This window comes from Dreissena polymorpha, chromosome 1 (assembly GCF_020536995.1).
Source record: "Dreissena polymorpha isolate Duluth1 chromosome 1, UMN_Dpol_1.0, whole genome shotgun sequence".
NCBI classification, from domain to species: Eukaryota; Metazoa; Mollusca; class Bivalvia; order Myida; family Dreissenidae; genus Dreissena; species Dreissena polymorpha.
The window spans coordinates 154,368,220-154,394,806 of NC_068355.1; the positions used below are offsets into that span (position 1 = coordinate 154,368,220).

The window sequence follows — 26,587 nt, forward strand, 5'->3', positions numbered from 1 at the left end:
GTCATCTTTCTAGGCAGGTTATGTTCTATTTGTGTGACAGTGGGCAACTGTGCACAAATATTTATTACATACTGTAAAATCATTCATATTTGTCAGAATGAAATGTCATTGTTTATTTATGAAATTACTTTTACTTGGACTTATACAATCATGAATTTCTGATTTGGAAAAAAGAGAAGGGAATTAGTTTCCGTCATTTTCCGATAGGTTTGTGTTAAATTTGTGAATTTGTCAACCCAAATTATTTATGAAAAATAAAAATCCCACCAATAATAATGATTTTACTGTGACTGTAAATTGTAAGATTAAGTGGTGGTTAGAATTGCTCTGTTTTGTGCAGCTGATTATTAAATGCATACATCGTACTGAATCTATACAGAAAACAGTTATAAACTTAAAATGCAAGTTTATGTGACAGTTCTTACAGTTCAGTTCTATTAATTTGATGAAAAGAAATTTGCACAAAAAGATACTAACTTGATTGAACATTTATGGTATGGGTTAAAATGTGCAAATAAGGAAATGAAAGATTTTGATGTCTTGATCAAAGAATCAAGGGTCTCACTAAAAAATATTGGGCACCATTTTTACCATTTTTTAAATGTTGTCAATATTTGTAAATATAAGCAGCTTGTTTGTCGTCAACTTAACACAATCAAACAGGCCTTCTCCTTGCATATCTATGTGTCAAACAGGCCTTCTCCTTGCATATCTATGTGTCAAATAAACGAACCCATTCCCGAACCGAATTTAAAAAATTATAATCCCAATGGAAAATTTTTCTTCTTCCCCCCCCTCCCCAAAAGGATTTTTTAAATAATGTTTTTGGAAAGAAGTGTCTTATGATCTTTTATGTAAATTTAAGTTTAATTACATCTAACAAATTGTAAAATTATAACTTAAACTTCTATGATTTTGTTCTTATGATTTGAACAATTATAAAAAGTTATCTTAAATTTAATTTTCCCAAATAAGTGGACTTTTCGCATGTAACAATTTACAATTACAAAATCGCACTTTTTCCCAAAATGGCGAGGAAAAAGCCTGTCAAACCATGAAGATACTGATAGGCCATACCTTCATTGTTAGAAGGGTTTATTGCGAAAGACAAGAATACTTATCAGTGTACCTAGCCAAACATTTGTTTCATACAGCTCATGGCAATCTTTTTAGCAAACATCATTTTATTTATATAAAAAATTTGTATTGAATAATTATTAATGAAAAATATTAAATTGAACTAGAAATAAATGCATTTCTAATGTGATCAATACAAGTCAAATTAATTAAATGTTAGTTTTTCCATAACTCTGTGACTTTATTATGGCAAACATTAATGTAATATTCCATGCAGAAATCAGCAAACAAAAATCCTATACAAGTTATTAATAAAAATTACATAAATCAAAATAAAACACGAACCATTTTGTAAATATTGTCAAGAACAAATTATTAAGACAGGCAACAAACAAACAAAGTACAAATATTTAAAATTCCTGTGAACAGCGAAAAAAAGAAAAACATCTCAAATATATATAGCTAAATAACAAAATAACATATCAATTTAATAACACTGTAAAACTTCTTAAATACATCCATAACCTTTGTTATTCATTAATAAAACTATGCAAAACAAAATACTGACAAAAACAATACTTCAAGATACTAAACAGAAGTGTATCCTAAATAAATCAATTTTTTTAAGGAAACACTGGGCGCATTGAAGCTTCCACTGAAAGGCAGATTTATCTGCTTAACCCTTACAGTGCGGGAACCGAATTGTGAAGGCCTTTGCAAACAGTTTGGATCCAGATGAGACGCCACATAACGTGGCGTCTCATCAGGATCCAAACTGTTTGCTATATTGATAGTATTCTTTGAAAAAAAAAAGAAGAAAATGCTTATTTTACAAATTCAGCAGGCGACATTTTAGCAGACGACAAATTTCCCAGCATGCAAAGGGTTAAGAACAAACTCAGGTTCTGGGAAAACAGGGTTAAACACATGTAAATGAAGTGTCATTCCCGATTAGCCTGTGCAGATAGGACAGCCTAATCTGGGACAACACTTTCAGCTTTTATTGTATTTTTCATTTTTCTTCTGGGGGACATTCCAGTTAAGGTAACAATGGCTATATGCAACCAGCATGGGAGTATGATTTTAAGTTGTTTGCGACTCAATAGAATCTTAGGATTGGAAATGAAGTATTCAAAACTTGAATCAATTATGAGAGGTCTTAAATTCAATTAGATTTCCTGAGGGACTACAAACATGTCAAAGTGCGTATCTAAGTGGTAAACGGTTATTTACAGGGCGTCAAGTGCTCTAACAACTGAGCTTGACTGGCTACCACACAGTACACTTCTATTATGACCTGATATACCCACCCTTACCTAATGATTTATTGTACCAACTGCACCATAAAAATATATTGATGCCTATGACATTTACATGTAACCAGGACCCAATTGTCTATGTTCTACAATTGCATACCTGACTTCCACCATCTACCAATCCATCAACCCTTGCTTATTATATGACAATCCATCAACCCTTGCTTATTATATGACACAAAGATGAATGTCTAGGGTATACATTACTGACACCAACAAACTGTTCGGGTCACATGAACATGGTGATTACTGCTAGATAACAATGGCAAAAACCTTTAGCATGGTTGTAGTTTATCCTATTGAACAAGAGATGTGTTTGTCAGAAACACAAAGGCCTCTATTGCGCCGCTTAGATTAATTTAAAAAAAACTAGAGCTTTGAAACAGACGTGACGAATACCCCCACATGCCGCATTGACACATAATATTTTGCATGTCGTCTTCACAAAAAACAGCGGACACCATGCTCAATTTTTAAAACGCACTAAGTGACCCCTTGACCTAGTTTTTTTACCCAGAAAGGCCCATGTTCTTACTAGGCCTTAAGATCATCTCCATAAAACTTCTGACCAAGTTTGGTGAAGATCAGATGTAAACTACTTGAATTAAAGAGCGGACAACATGCTGAATGTTAAAAAACGCACTAATGAATCCCGTGACCTAGTTTTAGGCCCGGAATGGCCCATATTCAAACTTGTCCTAGAGATCATTTAGATAAAACTTGTGACCATGTTTGGTAAGGATTGGATGAAAACTACTTGAATTAGAGAGTAGACAACATGGTGAGGTTTAAAACACATTAAGATAACCCATGACCTAGTTTTTGACCCGGCATGACCCATATTCAAACTTGACCTAGACATCATCTAGATACAACTTCTGACCAAGTTTGGTGAAGATTGGATGAAAACTACTTGAATTAGAGAGCGGAAAACATTGTGATGTTTAAAACGCACTAAGTGACCCCGTGACCTTGTTTTTGACCTGGCATGACCCATATTCAAACTTGCCCTAGACATTATCAAGATACAACTTCTGACCAATTTTGGTGAAGATTGGATAAAAACTACTTGAATTAGAGAGCGGACAACATGGTGAGGATTAAAACACACTAAGTGACCCCGTGACCTAGTTTTTGACCCTGCATGGCCCATGTTCGAACTTGACCTACACATTATCTAGTTACAACTTCTGTCCAAGTGTGGTGAAGATCAGATTTAAACTACTTGAAATAGCGAGCGGACACCAAGCTCAATGTGTAAAACGTACTAAGTGACCCTGTGACCTAGTTTTTGATCTGGCATGGCCCATGTTTGATCTTGGCCTTCAGATCATCTAGATAAAACTTCTGACCAAGTTTGGTGAAGATCAGATGAAAACTACTTGAATAAGAGAGATGACACCATGCTGAATGTTAAAAAACGCACTAAGTGACCCTGTGACCTAGTTTTTGACCTGGCAACGCCCATGTTCGAACTTGGCCTTAAGATCATCTAGATACAACTTCTGACCAAGTTTGGTGAAGATTGGATGAAAACTACTTGAATTACAGAGCGGACAACATGCTGAATGTTTAAAATGCACTAAGTGACCCCATGACCTAGTTTTTGATCCAGCAAGGCCCATGTTCGAACTTGGCCTAGACATCATGTAGATACAACTTCTGACCAAGTTTGGTGAAGATCAGATGAAAACTACTTAAATTAGAGAGCGGACACTTAATACGGACCGACAGACAGACCGACCGACCGCCAGACAGACAAGTTCACTCCTATATACCCCCTAAACTTCGTTTGTGGGGGTATAATTATCATTTGGCAGGTACAGATGATTGATTATCTCCCTTTAAAGCTTATCACTTCCCTTGGATTTGTTTTTTGGACTTTTGACCTTGAAGGATGACCTTGACCTTTCACTACTCAAAATGTGCAGCTCCATGAGATACACATGCATGCCAAATATCAAGTTTCTATCTTCGATATTGCAAAAGTTATCGCAAAAGTTAAAAGGTTAAAGTTTTGGGACAGACAGACAGGCCAGAAACAATATACCCCCGATCATTAATCAATACGGGGGCATAAAAATTGTGGTAATAACTTGACTTTATATAATGCTTTTCTGTGGTTTATAGGGAAAACTAGTGATTGACAATGATAGTTCACTGTTCCAAATAGTGAAAAAGAACCAAACAAAATTAATGTAAAAAATCTTCACTGTTGTACTGTGAAATGACGACTTTCTTCGAGGTCATTTCCTCATTATACCAGGATAATTTTCGAGTTCACCTCATTAAAACCATAAATTAAGAAGCAAATTCATTAAATTGATATCCCCCGCAAAATAACTTTTGTTTATGGATGGGCACAAATCCCTTGATATACGGTATAATCCTAAACAAAATAATTAAGTTTAGGGTAATTGTTTTTACACATTGCAATTCTCCTCATTGATATCCACCCATGAAGTTTCATGTTGAAATCTTGTAGCGTATCTGAGATATAGCCCTGAAAAATAACATCATATATAAACAACAAAGGGCAATATCTCTTATGCAAGAAAGTGAAAGGTTATGGTTCTTGAGCATGGCACTTCTCAACAATATCAATACAGCCATGAAGTGTCATGTTGAAGTCTTGCATAGTTTCTAAGATAAAGCCCTGAAAAGTTACATCATACAAAAAAAGCACAGGGCAATAACTCTTATTTAAGAAAGTGTAAGGTTATGGTGCTTGTGCATGGGAATTCTCTTTATTGATGATCTATGATTCATTAAGTTTCATGTTGATATCTTACGTAGCTTGTTTGTAGATTTAGATGCATACATAAGTATAAGGTCATTATTATTTGTGTATACTGTGAAACCATTTATTTTCGCCAGCACGAAATTTCATCATTTTTATAAAAATGACGTTTTTGTCAGCACTTAAATTCGCCAATTCATGACTTTGAAAAACATAATAAAAGCTTCAGTCAAAATTCGATTTGTTTGTCCGAAATATATCTCGATTGCGATAAATCGTAGCAGGCAAAGAGGGAGGACACTTGGGAGTCACTAGCAGGAGGTGGGGCCTGTTTGTCACATGTCAATATACTAGTCCTTTGTTATCGGGTAATCAGTAATTCGCCCCGAGTGTATCATTATTAAGATTAGCGGATTAGTGGGACCAGATAACCATTAACGAGTGTTTGAAACAGTGAAGTCAATTGCCAATTGGTCTTATTCATTTATTACATCGCCAAACTAATAACAATCTTACCTTTATCTGCGCAAATTAGAGAAGATGCGAAGAATATTGGTAAAAATTAGTGTTAGCAAACTATTTGGTCAATTTTCAATAAAGTTTCAAGAGTTTTGCATCGTAAATATTTGATCACTTTAAGTACAATAATTTTCTGAAGTGTAAAATTAACAGTGCATTATGGGACAGCGATTTCATAGGGCAAAGTTCAGATTTAATTGTAACAACCAATGGACGAATGAGTTTAAATTAGATTGAATGCAATAGGATTCAAAGCAATGTTTTATTGCGTCATACTCAGTCATTCGAAAAACGTGCTTTTCGGGGATTTCCTGAAAATCGCGCAAACATTTAAGTGAATTTCTGTAAACAAATACCCTACGTTTGGATGGAACTAATCGTCATGATTGCTTATTTCTCTTTACCTGTAAAGTTTTCAATTGCTACAAGAAACACTAATTTGAAACATGTATCGTAAAACTTGCCAAAGCTGTCAATAATTAAAATATTGATAGCCCATAAATGTAGCACACGCTATTTTTACATCTATATGATCCAGAATTCACTGTCCAGGAATTTCTGTTACATCTCAAAGAATCACATTTTACCTTAACTTCCTGCTGTTTGTGCATGTAGTTTCTTATTTCATGGATAAGTGCATTAAACTGGCGAATATCATCACTGGTAAATGTAATTACAGCTTTCCACGATCAGGGGAAAATCCACATAATGTGGTGAAAATGTGGACATTTTTTTAGATTTTTTTTGATAGTGCATAAATCGCGTTTAATGTTGCATCTTTATGCCGAGTTACGTCTTGAACAAAGTAAATAATCAATAAACAGATGGAACCCCTAAAGCATGCTTACAAAATAGAAGAGCCTCTGTAAACCATTTAAAAGAAAAATAGATTTTTAAATTGGTCCTTCGAGACGTAATTTTCGAGTCCAATTTGTTACGTCTTTAGAGATATAAGTTTTACACTTAAGTCTGTGTCTAATCAGTGCTTACAATGGTACGGTGTTGCCTTCAAAATACCTACAATCATCATCAGAATAAATCAATTTGGGGGGTAACGTTACATTTCCGCTATTTCTAAAAATTAAATCGGGCGACCTTTTGTGTCCAAAATGTTACGTCTCGAAAAATCAATTTTTTTACGATAACGCTGTTTACTTTCACATATCGGTTGCGCAAAGGCGCCGGAAAATAACTGCACACATTATTTGATGACGTAGAACGCATTCAACGAATTTGTGTACACAAAAGCTGACAACATGGCCGAATCTTCGACACGAGTTCGGTAAGTGAAGAGAGTTACGTCTGAAATAACCTAACCTAGCCTTAAACATCCGAGTTTTTTTGTGAAACAACATGCCTTAGGTATCGTTTTATTGTTTTAAAGTAATTCGAATAGAATTATGATTTGACTTTGGTACGAAAATAAAATGCAAATGAATAAAGGACGACAGAACTGCAAGATTCAATGGCGATGTTCAAAATAGACGTCGTGTCCAAGTTACATCTTAGGAATGAAAATGCATTTAGTCGTCTTTGTTGTCTGCTACGACTTATATTTTCCCACATACTTGTGCCTGGATGGAAACAAATTAGAGATTACCCTGTTCCATGTTTTAAATTGTTATGTTTAACCAAATACAGTGTTTGAACAAAAGATGTAACGTGGACTACATTTTCGACATAAAGGATGTAACTTAGACTACAATTAATTGGGAAACCCATTGGAACTGTTTTTTTTAAATTGAGTAGTAACATAAAAGATGGGTATATGCTGCAAAGGGTTAATGTCATTCACAGTTATTTTTAAGAATTCATTTTCTTTCTAGTTTGAAACTATATTGAACTGTCTTTGAAATTTGAAATCAATGTCTGGCAAACTTTTAATATGTTTGTATACATGTATATATTTAATAAATTTATAATTTGATTTTTGGAGATAATTCAGAATTTCAAATAAAGGTGTTTTTTTAATGAGACAATTTCTTGTTCCAAACCATAAACGACACTTAAGTACTGAAGTGAGCATTTAATAGGAAGCAGCTAAACATGCCATTGAATCAAGCAAGCATTTGTTTTAAAGCTAGAAACACCTTACTTGTTATAAGTAACAATAGTATAGAAGCTTTTGTTTTACTATATAAGCAGCAACTTTAACTCAATAGTTAACAACTAAACATGTATTACATTTTAGGTGGATGAATGGCCGTGGGTCATATTCTTCAAGAAATATAAAGATAATGCATGGGTTATGAATGAAATAAGGCATACCATCCTTGAATCAGATATCCAGAGAAAGTTGGAACCACCTAAAGTGTCCAAGCTAGGTCGTCGGCTACTTTACAGATTTGAAAGTAAGTTGAAGTATTTAATGTTACATTAAGTATGCATCATCTGTGACATGTACATTGTAAATGTACTGTGGCCTAATGGTTAAGGTGTCCGCCTTGGGACCGGGAGGTTGAAGGTTCGAGCCCAAGAGGGAGCGTTTGTCCAGGAAATGTTTCTTTTGGGACTTATTATAAAATGGCCAGTTCCTGAGCCGCGAGCTAGTTAAATTAATGGTTAGTGACTGAAATCCGTCTGGCATCTTGCCTAGTGATAGAAGTTGGGAGGTACTTGGTATAATCAGTTGGAAGTGTCTCATAAGCCAGACTGACTTACCCTTTTAATAGGGGTGACACTATAATAAACAAAACCTTTACCTACATACATTTGTTTTCTCAGATTTTGAAGCATATCCCCCGTCTTTGAATTTTAAAAATATGTAACTCATCCTATATTTCCAGGTTACAAGGAAGACAAGTGAAGCAGAGAGAGAGGGAGAAATACCATGTTTGCAGTTTAGAGTTTGCTGTTGTTTTAGTCTGTGAAAATCTCAGAATAAATAATATGTTAATTACTATCTGTCTCCTTAAAAGCTATTATTTTTTTATTACCCTGCAAGTTAAAATCCGTTTATCTGATTGGTCAATATGCACTGAATATAGTTTAATATTCCTTGTCATTCATATATTGATATAAAATCAGATTTGTGGTTTAATTTTTGAAGGTGTTTAGCCCCTTTTAAGTTCTGTAATGTGCTTAGTTTTTTATTTTGAAAAGTGAACCAATTAACTAACCAATTAGCTAACCAATTTGTTAACATTGTTTAATGCAGGTTGGAATTAATGCTGAAATATAGGAGCTTTCAGCATTTCTTTCAATCAGCATTAAACTACATACATGAAAAGGTGAAAATAGGATAAACTTCGGTTATCTCTTCGCAATTTGTCTGATTTCTTTGACATCGAGATAACGAGAGTCATTTTGTCGTCCAATGTTAGTCTCTGATTTCTAAAAACATGTCAGAATTGTCATTTATAATCAAGAATTATGAACTGCTATCGTTTTAAATGTTTCTAAGTAACTAGTCTTTCATTTGGAATCAAAGAAAGGAAAAACTTTTGATTATTTTAATGTTTTTTATTGAATAAATGTTCAATTTTTGTGTCCAGTTACATCTTCGATTAAAATTGCACATATTTTAATGTCATGGCACTTTGGAGTGGAAAATCTATGCTAGGAACATGAAGTTGTTGGTAATTCAAGAAAGGAATGAATCTCATTAGAACTGTTCATCTATTTCCAAAATTAAAGGCATAAAATTCCATCGAGTCCATGTTACATCTCCAAATTCAGGGAAAACAAAACATCATAATATAAGGGTACACATCTTAAATATGAATTTGACAATTTCACAGTACAACCGTCTTATTTCAATACAAATATTCACATCATTTTATTTTAAGTATCATGTTGTGAAAATCCTGGACACCAAACATTTTGAGATGTAACAGAAATTCCTGGACAACGAATTCTGGATCATATTGTAGTTAAACGCAAACAACCAAATACAAATAAATATGATCAATATAAATTTGTAATCAATGCAGAGAATGTATATAAGTCAGGTGTTGATCACACATCATTATCTTTTAATTTCGTTTATTTTCTTTGATCCGGATCTGCTGCGTGGAGGCTGTATAATTGCAACAACATTGAAAAACACAATACACACAATGGGTAATAAAGTTGTTAACAATAAGCGCTTAAGCATTACTATTATACCTAAACGAGGTCAACGCAGTCGATACAGCTGTACTGCACTCGCGTTTTAGAGCAATGTCACAAGTCAGTTAAGTACACTGTGTAATCTACACCCTTATGTGTCAAAGCCGGATTTATCTTGATTATGAAACAGACTGAGTATGTATGCGTGGATTACGTTGGATTTTAGGGCCTCATGCCTTTGGTAATTCAGTCTTTATAATTGTATAATTGTTCAAATATGGGACATAATTGTTCGTTAGGATCTTGAATTCGTCAATCAGTCGACTGACGTAATACACGAAAATTAATGCCTGACGATTAATAGTGGTTTCACAGTATATAAAATATACTTTTATATAGTTATACCTATGTAAATGTATAAATGAATATGGACTTAAATTATGCATTTTTACTGGATTGAAGAAATAGTGCTTTGGTAAGTGGAAAAAGAGCGTACAAACAGACTCCATTAGAAATTAATATTACATACAATACAGACATATTATTTCCATAGTTTAGCCACACACATTATCAGATATTAATTGGATATGACACTCCTTAAATTATTCAAATTAAATAAAAATATGTTTATTTTTGTATTGCATCCTCATGGTCCATTTTGCACTGTATTTCATTTAAAAAAACAACAGAGTTACTTTTTTGTCTATTTATTTTGGTAAAGCCTACATACAGGGGTGTCAATTGTCCAAAATTTGAAACCCGAAAATTTAATCCGGGAGTCTGAGGCCATAGGTCCCCAATGGAAAAAGGGCAGACCCCCCCACCACCCATAGACCTAGCATATTGTTCTTTTTTGATAGTCCTTGTATTTCCAATTTCTGGTGAATACAATGAGAAATATTATAAACCAGACAATCGGTAACATTGCATGTGTATTCCTCATTCTATAAAAAATGTAATAAAGAAAAAATCGTAATTAAATTAAAATCAACAAACCATACCATATCCAAAAACAACTGTCCGAAAACATATCGAGATACGTCTTTTGCACATGAAATTAAATGTGCATATGGTTTGACTGCAGAAAATCGAAACCAGTAACCATTAACCTAGACAAGAGATGTTTCCAAAGGATGACATATGCCTCCAATAAACGCTTTGATAGAAGTTATTGAAATGCACTTAGTGACCCCGTGACCTAGATTTTGACCCGGCATGACCCATATTCGAACTTTACCTAGATATTGTCTAGATACAACTTCTGACCAAGTTTGGTAAAGATCGGATGAAAACTATTTGAATTATAGAGGGGACACGAAAAGTGTGACAGACTGACAGACTGGTCTGACGGACAGTGCGAAAACTATATACCCCCCTTTTCTTTGAAAGGGGGCATAACACTGCTTTGTTTAACATAACATTTAACAATATGCTATTGAAATTCATAAGTTTGCTTATTGATAATTTGCAAATTCATGATCGCGGACATTTGCAACATTTCACAGAAATCTAAGATTTTCGGAAAGTAGCAAAGAGGTTAAGTCAGTCAACTTTCATGTCTGTGCCAGCCACTAACAAATCAGAAATCAACAAGACTATTGCCAAGCAATATATGTCCCCTACCTGCTTCACCATTGTCACAAATTCCACCATTGTCAGATTTTATATATATATTTGTTGCCATAACAACCAGAATTTTTTAGGAGCAAAATGAAATGACGTGCATAATGTCAATATTGCCAACTATCCATGTTTCCAGTTTCATGAAAAAAATATTAAAAACTTTTAAAGGTATCGCAGGATCCAGAAAAGTGTGACAGACAGACAGACTGACGCACAGAGCGAAAACCATAAGTCCGGTGAAACCGGTAGGGGACTAATAAATAAAAGGACGGGCAAAACCGGTACTGAGCCCAAATTTCCAGAATGCCAATGAATTTTAGTCCGAACAAATCCCCGCCCACTTAAAAAAAATGCATCGGATTTACACTGATCTCAAAATCGACCCTAGATGGCTCAAATCCAGATTTCCGGAATAATTCAGACAATTGACATTCCTGCTTCATAGTTAATGACTAAGCCATTTACTTTTCATTAAACAGTTGTAGAATGTTAGAATTAAATGAGTTAATAAGGAAGGCAGACAATTTGTCTGAACTGTTAAATGACAATGTAAATAATATTTTGTTATCCTGCACTTTTGCACTCACCTCTGATAATATTGAAAATGCATTATAAGTGTATTGCACTCGCACGCTTCAATTTTTGTGTGAAGAATTCTATGGAAAAAATTATCAATTTTTTAGGAGCTTAATTACCCTTGAATTTTAGATCTAGTCATGGAATTACTTTTAGCCAATTTACATAATAGAAACAATCACATAGGGCTATTATATATGTCGTGAAACAGAACCTAATATTATTGTCATATGGTCATATGATACTAAATGAGTATTTATTTCAAAGAAACAAATAAGCCTGGGGCATTAAATAAAGTGCATGTAATATACCACTTTTCCATGTGTCAACTTGAGCAATACACAACTTGTGAAGGGTACCTGTTATACCACATGTTTGAGGGAATGGTTCAACAATGAACGCTAAAATAAACCTCGTTCTGGAAAAACTGGGCTTAATGCATGTGGGTAAAGTGTCACTCTAAATTAGCTTATGCTGTCCGCATTTTGCCTAAGCTGAATTTTCATCTAGAAGATACTTCATTAAATTTTTTTGTCCAAATGTCCTCCCTAATTAGCGTGTGTGGACTGCCAACAGTCTAATCTGGGGTCGTATTCCAGAAGCATCTTAAGTTAAATTTTATTCTTATCCTTAAATTGGGATATTTTCTTAAGTGTTTCATTTCATAATGCAATAGATTGGCATCAAGATATACATTTAAATAGCATCATTATGCCAATGTTATTTTTGGAATACCAAAAAAACATGTGTTTCCTTATTAAGTAAAGAAATACAAAACATTGTAATTTTTAACTTAAGTGAAATTATTTAAGAAATGACTTAAGATGTTTCTGGAATACCACCCCTGGGCCATGACTGTACGCACAAACATTAAGCCCCATATTCCCAGAACATGGCTCATGTAATTGAGATGATCGCGCAGTCAACCTGACCAACCAACATGCACCTAACCTGTATATAGGAAACCAAGGCTACACAAGATGTTGATGATGACCCACACAGTAACATAACAGTAATTGACTATGATGATGCTGATGCTGGTGATGATTGATGATCATGATGATCGTGGCATTGCTGATTGAGATAATGAAAGTAGTGATGATGATGATCATGTTGATAAAGAGAGTGATGACATTTGAGATTGTCATGATGATGGTGATGTGGGCGAAAACCTCATGTATGATGGTAGTGTTGTGACAGTAAGGATAATACTGATGATGGCAGTGATGGCTATGATGATGATCAAGAAATGTATACAAGTTATTTTACTAATAATTGGGATGGTGCAGGTGTTTATGAGGCAGATTAAAATCCAACTGCTGAAATGATTAAATAGGAATAACTGTGAGGAGAATTGTGTTGGTGATGATGCTATTGATGTCGAAGAAAGATATGTCATTGGAGCTGCTGCTGATGAAGACGCTGATGATGATAATCAAAGAATGGCAATAATGCTGATACTGCTGCTGGTGCCATTAATAATGGGAGAAACAATGATGATGGCGTTGACAGGAAAATACAGTTTCGTGCATAGCTGGAATAATGGAGCAAAATAACAGCTACAACACCAATGGCAGTTCTTACCCAGAGAAATCTATCCACAATCTGCATATGGACAATGATATAACGTTACAAATAAAAGATACAAACCAGGTTGGGGAAAAATACATTTTGCTTGCAAAAGGGATAAACCACTTATAGGGGATGAAAAACTCTTACATACAATAAACATGGTAACACCACAAAACCAGGTTCTTAAGGTTTTAGTTACAATTCAATGTCAATAATAATTTAATCCAAAGATAAGCCTGTATGTATGCAACTGACACACATTTCAGAACAATAATGCCATACAAACTAAGGATTTTGAGCAAAAAAATAATGTGCCTATTTATTGAAACAGTGACATTGATTGTGACCCAACTGGTCCGAAATGGATTCACAAGCTGGGTACCGGGTATACATGGAAAGGTACCTACACACACAATTTATGGCAAAAACATTCCCGTCCATGATTAAGTTAATATGCAGAAATCAGTGTTTGTATTTTTAGCAACAGTGACCTTTACCTTAACCTCACGGGTCCTAAATGAGCTGCCATGCTAAGCCTACATTAAAGCAACCTTCATAAAACTTTTGATAAAATATCCCCCAAAAAATTGATGTCACTCTCTTGAAACCAAATATATATTTGTATGAACTGTGACATGGACCTTAACCCAACATTACCTCAAATACTATCCCAAGCTCCATGCAAGCTTGCTTTATCCAAAGTTTCATCAAGATTGGTTGATGAAAACTTAACTTTAATTATCTGCTGGACCCTTCCTACCCACCCAGCTGCCCACATTACCTCAATCTAATAACCAGGGTTTTCAACTGTATTGAACATCTGTTCAAAAACATTTATTAAGGAATTAAAATTTCAAGTGGAGAAAAAACAAATAGCACATGAGCAAGATGTGTTCCAACACAGCCCACTAGACTATTCTTATGCTTTGATAGAATAATATACTTTGTCTGTTAAACAACTAAAATAATGATCACAAAGACATATTTGATGTTGAAAATCTTTTGTAATTATATAGAACAAGAAACCGTCGGAGACAGGTGATGCTCCCAAAAGTTTTTTTTTGTCACAATATTGCACTATATATTCAGATAAAAGGAAACGTCTTGAGGGGCATAACTTTGGACAAAATAATACGATGGATGGTTTAGCAACGTAAAAATTTCAAAGGGCCATAACTCTCTAAATAAATCATCTAACCAGAACCCACAAATAACATGCCCATCTCCTCAAGGTAGTTAAGCTTCCCATAAAGCTTCATTGAATTCCAGTCAGTAGTTGGGGAGAAATAGCACGAAACAAGAATTGCACTATATGTACAGTTTATAGACAATTTCAAAGGACCATAACTCTGTGAAAAATCATCCAACCATAACTGGCTGATAATAAGCACATCTCCTGTTGGTAGTGAAGCTTCCCATAAAGTTTCATTGAATTCCCGTAATAAGTTGCTGAGAAATAGCTCGGACAAGAATTGCACTATAAGTACAATGAAAAATGTCATAGGGCCATAACTCTGTGAAAAATCATCCTACGAGAACCAGCTGATAATATGCACATCTCCTCTTGGTAGTGAAGCTTCCCATAAAGTTTCATTGAATTCCAGTCATTAGTGGCTGAGAAATAGCCCGGATAAGAATTGTACTATATGTACAGTTATTGGAAAATTTCAAAGGGCCATAACTCTGTGAAAAATCATCCGACCAGAACCGGCTGATAATATTAACATCTTCTCTTAGTAGTGAAGCTTCCCATAAAGTTTAATTGAATTCCAGTCATTAATTGCTGAGAAATAGCCTGGACAAAATTTGTGCACGGACGGACACACGCACGGACAGACAAAGCGGCAACTATATGCTCCCCCGAAAAATTTTGGGGGAGCATAATAGGTAAACTTACACCTGAAAATGTATAAATTAGAAAAAAAGAAAATAGACCTTGACAACACTGGCTTCAAATGCAATTCCTCATATAATCAGCATGTAACATACAAAAACAATATCAATACACTATCTCCATCCAAAATGAAGTCATTTAGCACAACATTTTCAATTTAAGCATTTTTTAGCAGCAGTGACATTGACCTTTAGCCTACTGGCCCCACATTCAACCTAATCCTAGGCCTGCATTGCAGCTACAGAAAGAGGAGTTTTTGGAAGCAAACATATGCTCAAATGTAATCAGTACAACAAGTAAAATAAGGGTAATAATTCTAATTTATTGCTTGTCATAATTATTGCCCTTGATGGTTGAATTCACATGATGATCCTTAAGACAAGTGCAAAGTTTCTGTTGAATATCTGGATAAGTTGCAGAGATTAGTACATGTTGCATGCACATTTTAACCTGAATTCCTACCTGCACACAAACCTTAACCTGTCTTTTTTTAAAGTACAAAAGGCGACATAATCATATAATTATGTCCCAAAAAAGGACATATTTCTGCTCAATTGCAAATCAAAGTTACGGCACTTGGTCAGTGACCTTGTACAATGACCCAAAACGCACATGTAAAATACAATACCTACAGCAGAAACAGTGATATGAAGATGTTGCACATCTACCTAAACCAAATTTAAAAGTACTAAAAGTGGGTATAATTCTGCTTAAGTGCACATAAGAGTTATGTATTTGGTCTTTGACCTCACACATCAAATTTGTTTTAAGTTTCGATTCAATACCTGTAGTATAAACATAAAATGGAGATTTTACCAGATGCCGACATTATGGTAAAAAGTAAAGCACAGACTATTTCATTTATAGTCAAGCTACCAATAGAATATTAACATCCACAAATAGCATTTTTAGACTGGTTCAACATTGTGCAAGAATCACAAAATTACAAGAAAACACATAAATTTAAGCCTAAATAAACAACAACAAGAAATAACTACTCACCCTTGCTTTGCACATGAGCATCACTTTATCGAAGAGGAAGATGTATCGCTGACGTACTCGGTGGTCATTGTGGTTTCGCACCTTCAACTCGCCGTCCTTCTGAAGTTTGCCGTAGTCCCGCAGTGAAGTGTTGTCAGGCTGGGTAGGTAGAGAATACTTGTTAAGTGGTGAGTTTACAGTGTTTTTATTTCATTCAAATTCGTGTCTGAAAGGCGGACCCATTCCCGATGGAAAAAAAGTATATATTTTCCCCAAATGGGACCTTAAAATTGCCAATTGAAGGTTTCCACATGAAAACACATTAAAAAAAATATGTTTCAACATTTAATTACTTGCAAGTTGAACCTTCGTAAATATAATATTGGTATTGATATTCAAACATTTTTAAATATTTGTAAGCAAAATTCAACAACACTAATTTCCAATTTTTAATCAAAACATTGTTTATTTGTTCAACATGCTAAGGGACCCGGCCCTATTCCCAAAATAGGGTGGGGGAAGGGAAGCTGGTTTACTGTAATATCATTATTACAGTAATATCATACAAAAATGCACAGATTTTGTTCCCACAAGCAAACCATTTCAAAATCACGGACGAAATTTCATGTCAATGAACATAAATGATTTTACAGTATTTAGTACGTATTTGCTGTATTTAACAAAGTTGAATTACACCAAAATCTATCAGATAGTGAATTTTAATGAAATTTACCTAAAATCGCATTTGTAAATGATTTGAGTGTAATATAATTATATACTTTTGAAACTTGAATTAAATGAGCTTCAACACGCTGGACAAGGCAAGCTTATTGCATGTGCATAAAGTGTTATACTAGATTAATCAGGGAAAAAACTGTCCAACTTGAATAAATTATTGTTTAACCCTTTCAGCGCTGGAATCGAATTTTGAAGGCCTTTGCAAACAGTTTGGATCCAGATGAGACGCCACAGAACGTGGCGTCTCATCAGGATCCAAACTGTTTGCTATTCTGATAGTATTTATTGAAAAAAATCGAAGAAAATGCTAATTTTAGAAATGCAGCAGACGACATTTTAGCAGACGACAAATTTTCCAGCATGCAAAGGGTTTAAAGAGACTTTCTTTAAACCAAACATCCCATTAAAGTGGGAAGCACAGGCTAATCAGGGACAACATTTTACACACATGCATTAAGCCCAGTTTTTCCTGAACCAGGCTTAAATAAACAACTCCTACCATTTGGCTATAAGGCAAATAGCTATGGTACCACCATAAAACCAAAACATCCTTTGAGTAACTCTCAGTCTGTTTAGAGTATATACTGTTTGCTGCTCATAAGTATCTAAGGGTTGGAAATTAACCCTTTCAGTGCGGGAACCGAATTTTGAAGGCCTTTGCAAAAAGTTTGGATCCAGATGAGACGCCACAGAACGTGGCGTCTCATCTGGATCCAAACTGTTTGCTATTCTGATAGTATTCTTTGAAAAAAATCAAAGAAAATGCTAATTTTAGAAATTCAGCAGACGACATTTTAGCAGACAACAAATTTCCCAGCATGCAAAGGGTTAAGGCTTTACAACTAGACTCTGGTGAGAAATCTCTTAAATTAATTTAATTTTCTACCATATTACAAATGGATATCTGAGTGGTAGGGGTTAAATAATCAAGGCTACCATTTGGAGGTCGGTGATGCTACGCTGTATCTCTTCTATAAGGGCAAGGGCCTCGTTATCCCGTTTGACCTCGTTCACGTAGAACGAGAGGTCCTGCATGGCTTCAAGGGCCTGCTGGAGGTACCCCTGCTGGTCGCTGGTCTTGTCAGTGTTTTTAATTAATTCCTGAAGGATTCAAGACATGAGACCTGGGCAAACATTGCAATGATACAAGATGGCCATGAATAAGAATTATTATTTTTGAAGTAATTATCAACCATAGTCATGGTATGTAAATCTTACTGTTGTTAGTTGGCACCTATTTATTTCAGATTGATTGAATCCAGAGTCTATGGCTTATTGAAACACTCTCTAATGCGTTTCCTGGGCAGAACCAGATCTTGGTGTCTTTGGAAAAGTTTTTAAGAATGCCAGATGGCCTAAACACAGGTCATTGCAGTTGTGCTTATATAGTCAATTTTAACAAGCATTTAAATATGCCTACTATAATACCGGTAGTTGAACAGATAAACCCAGCCCACTTTCATCATGGTTGAAGCTTCTGCATTCTTCAAACAAATTTGCAGATCAATAACATTGGGCAACAACTCACTGATAATGACATTAATTAGGACTACAACTTACTGAACTAACATAAGGCTACAACTCAATCCCATGGGCTCAAACTGTGTGAACACTTACCCGCAGCAGCAGGTGATACTTGAGGACTCTCTGCATTGGCACATGTAAGAGGTCACGCAGTCTGAACCGCCCATCATTGGCCTGTCTCTCACAATCCTGGGCAAAAGAACATAGACAATTGCTTTAGTTTTATAAAAATATTATTTGTTTTGGGAAGTACATTATATATCAAATTTCACAATACAATTGGTAATAGAAAAGGTTTGAAACAGAATAAATAATTCTGAAAGAGTGAGTTTATCTTCTTGGGGTTAAATTTACACATAATTGGCAGTGTGTTAGGAACAAGACAACTAAGTGTATGCCAGACATAGGAAATATGGGGGATACATATGTAACGGCTTTAAACAAATAATTGCTTAAAAAACAACATTTTTCTTAAAGGAAACAAACATGAGGGCTTTAAAGCGAAAAGGTGATCAATAGTGATACAAAGGCATTTTTTTCCTTCTTTAGTAAGGGCCTTATATAGGCTGCTCCCCTCAAAAGAATTTCTTTCAAATGATGCTATTTCCCCCATATTGTATTCCCACTTTGGGCAATGTCTTGCCCTTTTTCAATTTTGTCCATAATTTTCCCCCCAAAATGGAAAGCCAGGCCTTTCTCCAAATCATGAAAAAAATGGTGATAATATCATTTTCTGTGAAACAAAAGGGCCTTTTCAGGCCCTAAGTCACTCACCTGAGACACAAAGGAACTGACCTGTTACATGCATCAAAAGATATCATTAGAACAAATGTTCTGACCAAGTTTCATGAAGAGTGAACTATAAATGTACCTTTTAGAGTGCTAACAAGGTTTTACTATAGCCATATAAGGATTAATTCCAAGCCCCATTTTGGCAATGTTTTTCAACCAACCAAACCCATTTTTGAAATTGTTCATGATATCATTGGGACAAATCTTCTAACCAAATTTCATTAAAATCAGACAATACATGTGGCCACTAGAGTGTTAACAAGGTTTAAATATAGCCATATATTCCCATATAAGAAAAAATTGCCCCTTTCCCTGGCGGCCATGTTTTTCAAACAACTGGAACCATGTTTGAACTTGTCCAAGATATTATTGTGACAAATCTTCTGACCAAGTTTCATGATGATCAGACAATAATTGTGGCCTCTTATAATTAAGTGTTAAGATTTTACAAAAGCCATATAAGGAAAAATGCCCTGCCCCCTGGCGGCCATGTTTTTCAACCAAAAGAAACCATTTTCAAACTCATTCAAGATATCATTGGGACAAATCTTCTGACCAAGTTTCATGAAGATCAGTCAAAAAAATTGGCCACTAGATTATTAACAAGGCTTTAAAACAGCCATATAAGAAAATAATGTCATGCCCACTTGCAGCCCTGTTTTTCAAACAACTAGAACCATTTTTGGATTCGTCCAAGAAAGTATTGAGACAAATAGTCTGACCAAGTTTCATGATGATCAGATAATAAATGTGGTCTCTAGAGCTTTAACAAGATTTTTACTATAGCCATATAAGAAAACAAATGCCCAGCCCCCTGGCGGTCATGTTTTTCAACAGACCAGAACCATTTTCAAAGTCATCCAAGATATCATTAGAACAAATGTTCTGACCAAGTTTCATGAAAATTGGACCGTAAATGTGACTTGAAGAGTGTTAACAAGTTTTTACAATACCATTAAAAGGAAAACTGGCAGCCATGTTTTTTACCATCCCTAACCATTTTCGAACTCGTCCAAGTCCACACTGGATTCACGGGGCAGACACTTTCCACCTAAATTGCATTTTCGCTAAGAATAGACTTTCATTTAAATGAAAAACACCATAAAAGCAGAATGCATGCATTAACCCAAATTCCAAGAAAGTGCAGTCTGTGCATGTTTAAATAAAACCCACCTCAACTTTCCATTTGACAGTCTCGTTAGACTTTGTAAGCTTCTCAATGTGTTCCTGGGCCTTGGGCAGGTTGTGCAAATACTCCAGGAAAATGGGGCTTAATGCATGTATGAAAAGTGTCCACTCAGATTAGCCTGTGCAGTCCACACTTGCTAACCAGGGCAGACACTTTCTTCCTATATTGCATTTTTGCTAAGAAGAGACTTCCATTTATATGAAAATCCCTATAAAATGTTTTATTAAAACCCACCTCGACTTTCAACTTGACAGCCTCGTTAGTTTTTGTAAGCTTCTCAATTGTTTCCTGGGCCTTGGGCAGGTTGGAGCAATAGTCTCCGTACAGCAGTAGATGGGGCTTCCACTTCAGGAACACCTCGTGTATGCGGGGCTTTTCACTCGTTGTACGCTTGTCATTGGCACACGCCTGGCTCAGATCGCTGTAGAAACCCTTGTGCACTTCCAGCATTTTCTAACAAATGAAATTGAGCCTTGCTTTTGGAAAAACCAGACTTAATGCATGTGCATCAAGTGTCATCACAGACTAGCCGGCGCAGTACATACAAAGAGAAACTGTCTTCCCTGATTAGCCTGTGCAAACTTCACAGGCTAATCTGGGGTGAAATATTTTGCACATGCATTTTGCGTGGATAAATAAATGTGTAAACAAATTGAAACCCCAGGCTTACCACCAAATTATAAGGAAGAATTTCTTAATTTTTTGCTGTAGAAATCTTTGTAAATGCTAGACATTTGTAGCTGATATCTGTGATAATGTCAGCAATTTGTTTTGCCCTATTTGGAAAAGTACCGGTACCGGCCCAATAGGGAAAAATGAGCGCGGAAAAAACGGACATTGTGAAAATTCGCGTAGTTAAAATTTCAGATTGGGAAATTGGTGTATTTAATTTGTTGCTAATAAATTGATAACTTAGTGTTGTGAAGTTGTCAATATGATACTTTTTAAATAGGGAAATAAACCAAATGTTAAATTTGATTAAAAAAAAAAAATGGGGAAATTTTTAGTTCTTTTTCCCATTGGGAATGTGCCATTTTCCTGTACTTTATACAGAAGAAAAAAAATCGCTGAATGTCAATCCTTCCAACCTGAAGCGATACAAAGTTTGTTACCCAGATTCCTCTAACTTAACTTATTCATAAATCCTATTCTGAAAACAACAGATTGACAAATTAAACAAGCACACTGACATTTGAGGACATAACAACACTTTAAGCTGTTCATTTCTAGAATATACAGATTCTACTCACGTCTATACTTGAGAATATAGTGTTCTTGTCTGACGCGGTTATTGTATTTGCCAATGGTCCGATGAATTTCTGGAACGACAAGTATATCAAGTGTTTGCATCAAATGGACAGCAATGTAACTTACGGCAAGTACATAAGATATTAAAGAAAGATATTAAAGATTGTTACCATAGCAATCATATTATGGGTATCATGTTACCATAACAATCATATTATGTGTATCATGTTACCAAAGCAATCATATTATGGGTATCATGTTGACATAGCAATCATATTATGGGTATCATGTTACCATAACAATCATATTATGTGTATCATGTTACCAAAGCAATCATATTATGGGTATCATGTTACCATAACAATCATATTATGGGTATCATGTTGACATAGCAATCATATTATGGGTATCATGTTACCATAACAATCATATTATGTGTATCATGTTACCAAAGCAATCATATTATGGGTATCATGTTACCATAACAATCATATTAAGTGCATCATGTTACCATTACAATCATAGTAAGTGTATCATGTTACCATAACAATCATATTAAGTGTATCATGTTACCATAACAATCATATTAAGTGCATCATGTAACCATAACAATCATATTAAGTGCATCATGTAACCATAAGGATCATATTAAGTGCATCATGTTACTGTAAGGATCATATTAAGTGCATCTATGTATAGAAAACATCATGTTACCATAACAATCATAGTAAGTGTATCATGTTACCATAACGATCATAGTAAGTGTATTATGTTACCGTAACGATCATAGTAAGTGTATCATGTTACCTTAACGATCATATTAAGTGTATCATGTTACCGTAACGATCATAGTAAGTGCGTCAACATAGTTCTTCTCTGTATCACACATTTCCTGGATGCAGTACTCTCGCTTGGACAGATGGACAGGCTCTGGGACCTGCAACAACAGACACAGATATCATATGGGCCGCGCGCTGAGAAAACAGGGCACAATACAAGTGCGTAAAGTGTCGTCCCAGATTAAACCCCCTTTTCACAGAGCACAACTCATTTATATATTTAGTCATCCACATTACGTGTTTTAGTCAGATGTGAGTTGCTGTAAAGAGTGTCAATTTTGTGCATAGTTATTTTCAAATGCCCCACAATATGGCAAAGGTAAGGCTAAGTCTGGAATGTTAGAGCAGTTTTATAGCATTTTTATTTCCAATTTTACCAGCTATAAGAGTTGTCATAAATGTTTAGTTTGAATGTGCTTCTTTGTAAATTGCACAAATGTAACAGGGCTTCTTTGGACAAGTTTGCATCTACAAACAGAGGGATAGACAAGACGTCCATGATTTATTCAGTATACCCTCCTATACATATTCAGGCCTTTTTATTACCATTTTGAGAAATAATGAAATTTTGGGAAGTGGAATTTTATTTGGGGAAAACTAATTTGATATAACTTTTTTTTTATCATTAAAATAAGAAAAACAAAAACAAATAAATTATAGTTATAATTTGTTAGATGTAATTAAAATAAAATTGCGATAAAATAATCATTACATTCACATTTCTTTAAAAAAAAAAATATATATTTGTATTTCTTTTTTTGTTTTAATTTGGATTTTGTTATAATTGGGATTTTTTTTTTACAAATATGTTTTGGCAATATGTCCATTTAACTGACCAATAGATATCCCCAGGAAAAGGCCTGATCTTTTACATGGTAAAGCCAGCTATGATTTTTCTCAGGTAGGACAAGTATTGATACTGCACAATTTGGAAAGAGCGCGAAAAACATTGCAGCACAAAATCATCGGATTGGGAATTATTATTCTTTTTAATTACTTAGTACTTAATCGCACAAACTCACTAATTGGAACATGCCTTTTTGCTGAAATGTTAAGTTTAAGTGACCATTTTACATGTTCATTTACATATAATGCTCTTTTGGAACGATGTTGACTTATTTTTTCTTCCTTTTGGGAATTTTTTCAATCTCAATTTGAAATATTGTACTGTTTCCTTGATTGAGAAAGTATTTTATATAGCACCAAAAAAAAATTAACAAGAAAAAACATTTCTGTGAAACATACGTACAGACGTACTCCTGGTAGGCTCACGTGTTCTTCTCTTTTTAACGTTAATAATGTCCTCGTATATCTCATCATCGTTCTCTTGAGCCACCGAATCATACAACTCCTCATTGTCTTCGATATCATGTTTACTGAGCAGGGGAGACAACACAACACACATAAACATAATTATAGCAACTAAGGGAGGCAACTCTTTAACTAAATTTCCCAGAAACAAAACAACTCAAGGTTACAACAGAAATCAAATGTCAGTGCCTGGTTGCTCAAAACTTTAGTGGTCAGTTAAGCTAATAGCCCTTAACTTTTGATCAAGTGTTTTATTTGACGTTATTTTTTAAACCCTAAATTTATGTTTGAATTTTTACAAATTTGACTGCTTGAATAATTTGCTTATGTTTAATTATATAATTCCTTTAAAAATGTTTTATTTGGGTCTGTTTTATTTGGGTCAGCAGACTGTAACTTTCATTGACTATTTAAATTTTAAGCAACCAGAGACAAAAACACAAAATAAATAACAGAAAAAGCTACCAAATACAATTCAAACAAATCTTTGCAACCAAGCACGAACATCCAAATCTGAAACTCAAAATAATGCCCAATAAAACAATAAATGATGACATGGAATTCATCTTTGGCAGATTTCAACACCAACACATGTTCAACCGAAATTACTTTAAAATTCAATCCAAGTAACTAAACTCTGGTCAGAAGTGTATTGTAGTTAAACTCTGTAACAATGTATATAAATTGTGAAAAAAAAGCATAAAATAAAAAGAAAATTTGTTGGATTCGGTGGAATATCGATTGTATTTTCCCAATCCAAAGTGCCCCGGCCCCATTTCCAAAAAGGTGGAAAAAACACTGTGAGCATAAAAGAATCATGCAATCAGTAAACACAAATGAACACAAAATGGCTTTGAGCTTACAAAAAACATAAATTCTGAAATAAAAGCAATACATCCATCCAGTTTTGCTTGGTAAAAAACAATGCATGCGTTAACTAAAGAAACAAGATGTGTTTGTGAAACACAATGTCCCCCTATATGATGTTTGACATTGTAGGATGATCTTGACCTTGTGAAGGATGACCTTGACCTTGACCTTTCACCACTCAAATGTGCAGCTCCATGAGATACACATGCATGCCAAATATCAAGTTGCTATCTTCAATATTGCAAAAGTATTCATAAAATAAGCGATTTGGGCCACATATATTTGACCTCTGACCTTGAAGGATGACCTTGACCTTGACCTTTCACCACTCAAAATGAGCAGCTCCATGAGATGCACATGCATGCCAAATATCAAGTTGCTATCTTCAATATTGCAAAAGTATTCATAAAATGAGTGATTTTGGCCACATATATTTGACCTCTGACCTTGAAGGATGACCTTGACCTTGACCTTTCACCACTCAAATGTGCAGCTCCATGAGATACACATGCATGCCAAATATCAAGTTGCTATCTTCAATATTGCAAAAGTATTCATAAAATGAGCGATTTTGGCCACATATATTTGACCTCTGACCTTGAAGGATGACCTTGACCTTGACCTTTCACCACTCAAAATGTGCAGCTTCATGAGATGCACATGCATGCCAAATATGAAGTTGCTATCTTCAATATAGCAAAAGTTATTGCAAAATGTTAAAGTTGGCGCAAACAGACAGACCAACAGACCAACAGACAGACAGGGCAAAAACAATATGTCCCCCACTACTATAGTGGGGGACATAAAAATCAGACAAAGCTTGATTAGGATCATCATATGAAACTTAAACAAACTAAACAAGCTGGTTGGGTCACAGATACATAACTTAAACAAACTAAACAAAATGGTTGGGTCACAGAAACATAACTTAAACAAACTAAACAAGCTGGTTGGGTCACAGATACATAATTAAACAAACTAAACAAAATGGTTGAGTCACAGATACATAATTATTGAGAATTTGGCATAAAAATAGTTGTTTCTGATACGCCTATAATAAATTTCCCATATCAGAAACAATAATTACCCTATCATGCTTTTACTTCAGACTTCAATTAAACAAACAACTTTAAACCCAATAACAAACTTCTTGGAATTGTTTGCTTCTTTTTTGTAAATCCAACAATATTTTCCTACAAAAATTCATTTAGTTGAGTAAATATATTACCGAAATGATTTATAACAAGATATCCATTCTTCCAGTGTCAGTTTTAAATTATACCTTTAATCAACATTTGGGATATGATATTTTAGTGGTCTCCCAGTCCGTCAGTTATACAACTTGTACAAAGATGAAGTCCATTGCATCTTACTGCAGCCCCATTTTGAAGCAATTTGAATTATAAACTACATTTCTGCATGCCCAACATTTTTATGCCACTCTCTAGTCCTCTGTATGATCCTTAACAGAGTGGGGTCACACTCATGCTACTAACCAAAACTTACCATTCTCCTTTCAAAGGGAAGTTAATCTTGCCAGATGTACTTTTAAAAACCTTATTTGCTTCATTTAGCAAAGGGAGGTTATAAGTCTCACGCCTTACCTTTCTTCCAATATAAGGGAGATAACTACTGACTTATATTTGGACATTACTTACTTTTCTTGTTTGGTGCCAAGAAGTCAAAAAGGCAAACAGCTTTGGCATTGGTTGGACATCATTAAATTAT

The 26,587-nt window shown here is 34.7% G+C and overlaps 1 protein-coding gene and 1 long non-coding RNA gene across 5 annotated transcripts in view; one reads left to right on the top strand and one right to left on the bottom strand.

Moving 5' to 3' along the window:
* LOC127856853 (guanine nucleotide exchange factor VAV2-like) overlaps positions 1–24,109 on the bottom strand; it is a 71,950-nt gene extending 47,841 nt beyond the window's left edge. For 3 of the 4 annotated variants that reach the window (XM_052393017.1, XM_052393008.1, XM_052393035.1), the window contains exons 1-8: positions 23,928–24,109; positions 22,678–22,776; positions 21,842–21,910; positions 20,826–21,044; positions 18,704–18,799; positions 18,023–18,187; positions 16,370–16,507; positions 13,486–13,506 (exon numbers count right to left, since the gene is read on the bottom strand). In XM_052393017.1, the coding sequence (XP_052248977.1) occupies positions 13,486–13,506; positions 16,370–16,507; positions 18,023–18,187; positions 18,704–18,799; positions 20,826–21,044; positions 21,842–21,910; positions 22,678–22,776; positions 23,928–24,089 (969 nt within the window). In that variant the 5' untranslated portion in view covers positions 24,090–24,109. The remainder of the gene's footprint in view (positions 1–13,485; positions 13,507–16,369; positions 16,508–18,022; positions 18,188–18,703; positions 18,800–20,825; positions 21,045–21,841; positions 21,911–22,677; positions 22,777–23,927) is intronic. The other variant, XM_052393025.1, reaches the window with a different exon arrangement.
* LOC127856870 (uncharacterized) lies at positions 6,749–8,552 on the top strand. Its single transcript, XR_008038218.1, has 3 exons — positions 6,749–6,934; positions 7,844–8,003; positions 8,439–8,552. It is a non-coding gene; the product is annotated as an uncharacterized LOC127856870 (long non-coding RNA).
* Positions 24,110–26,587: the final 2,478 nt, after the last annotated feature.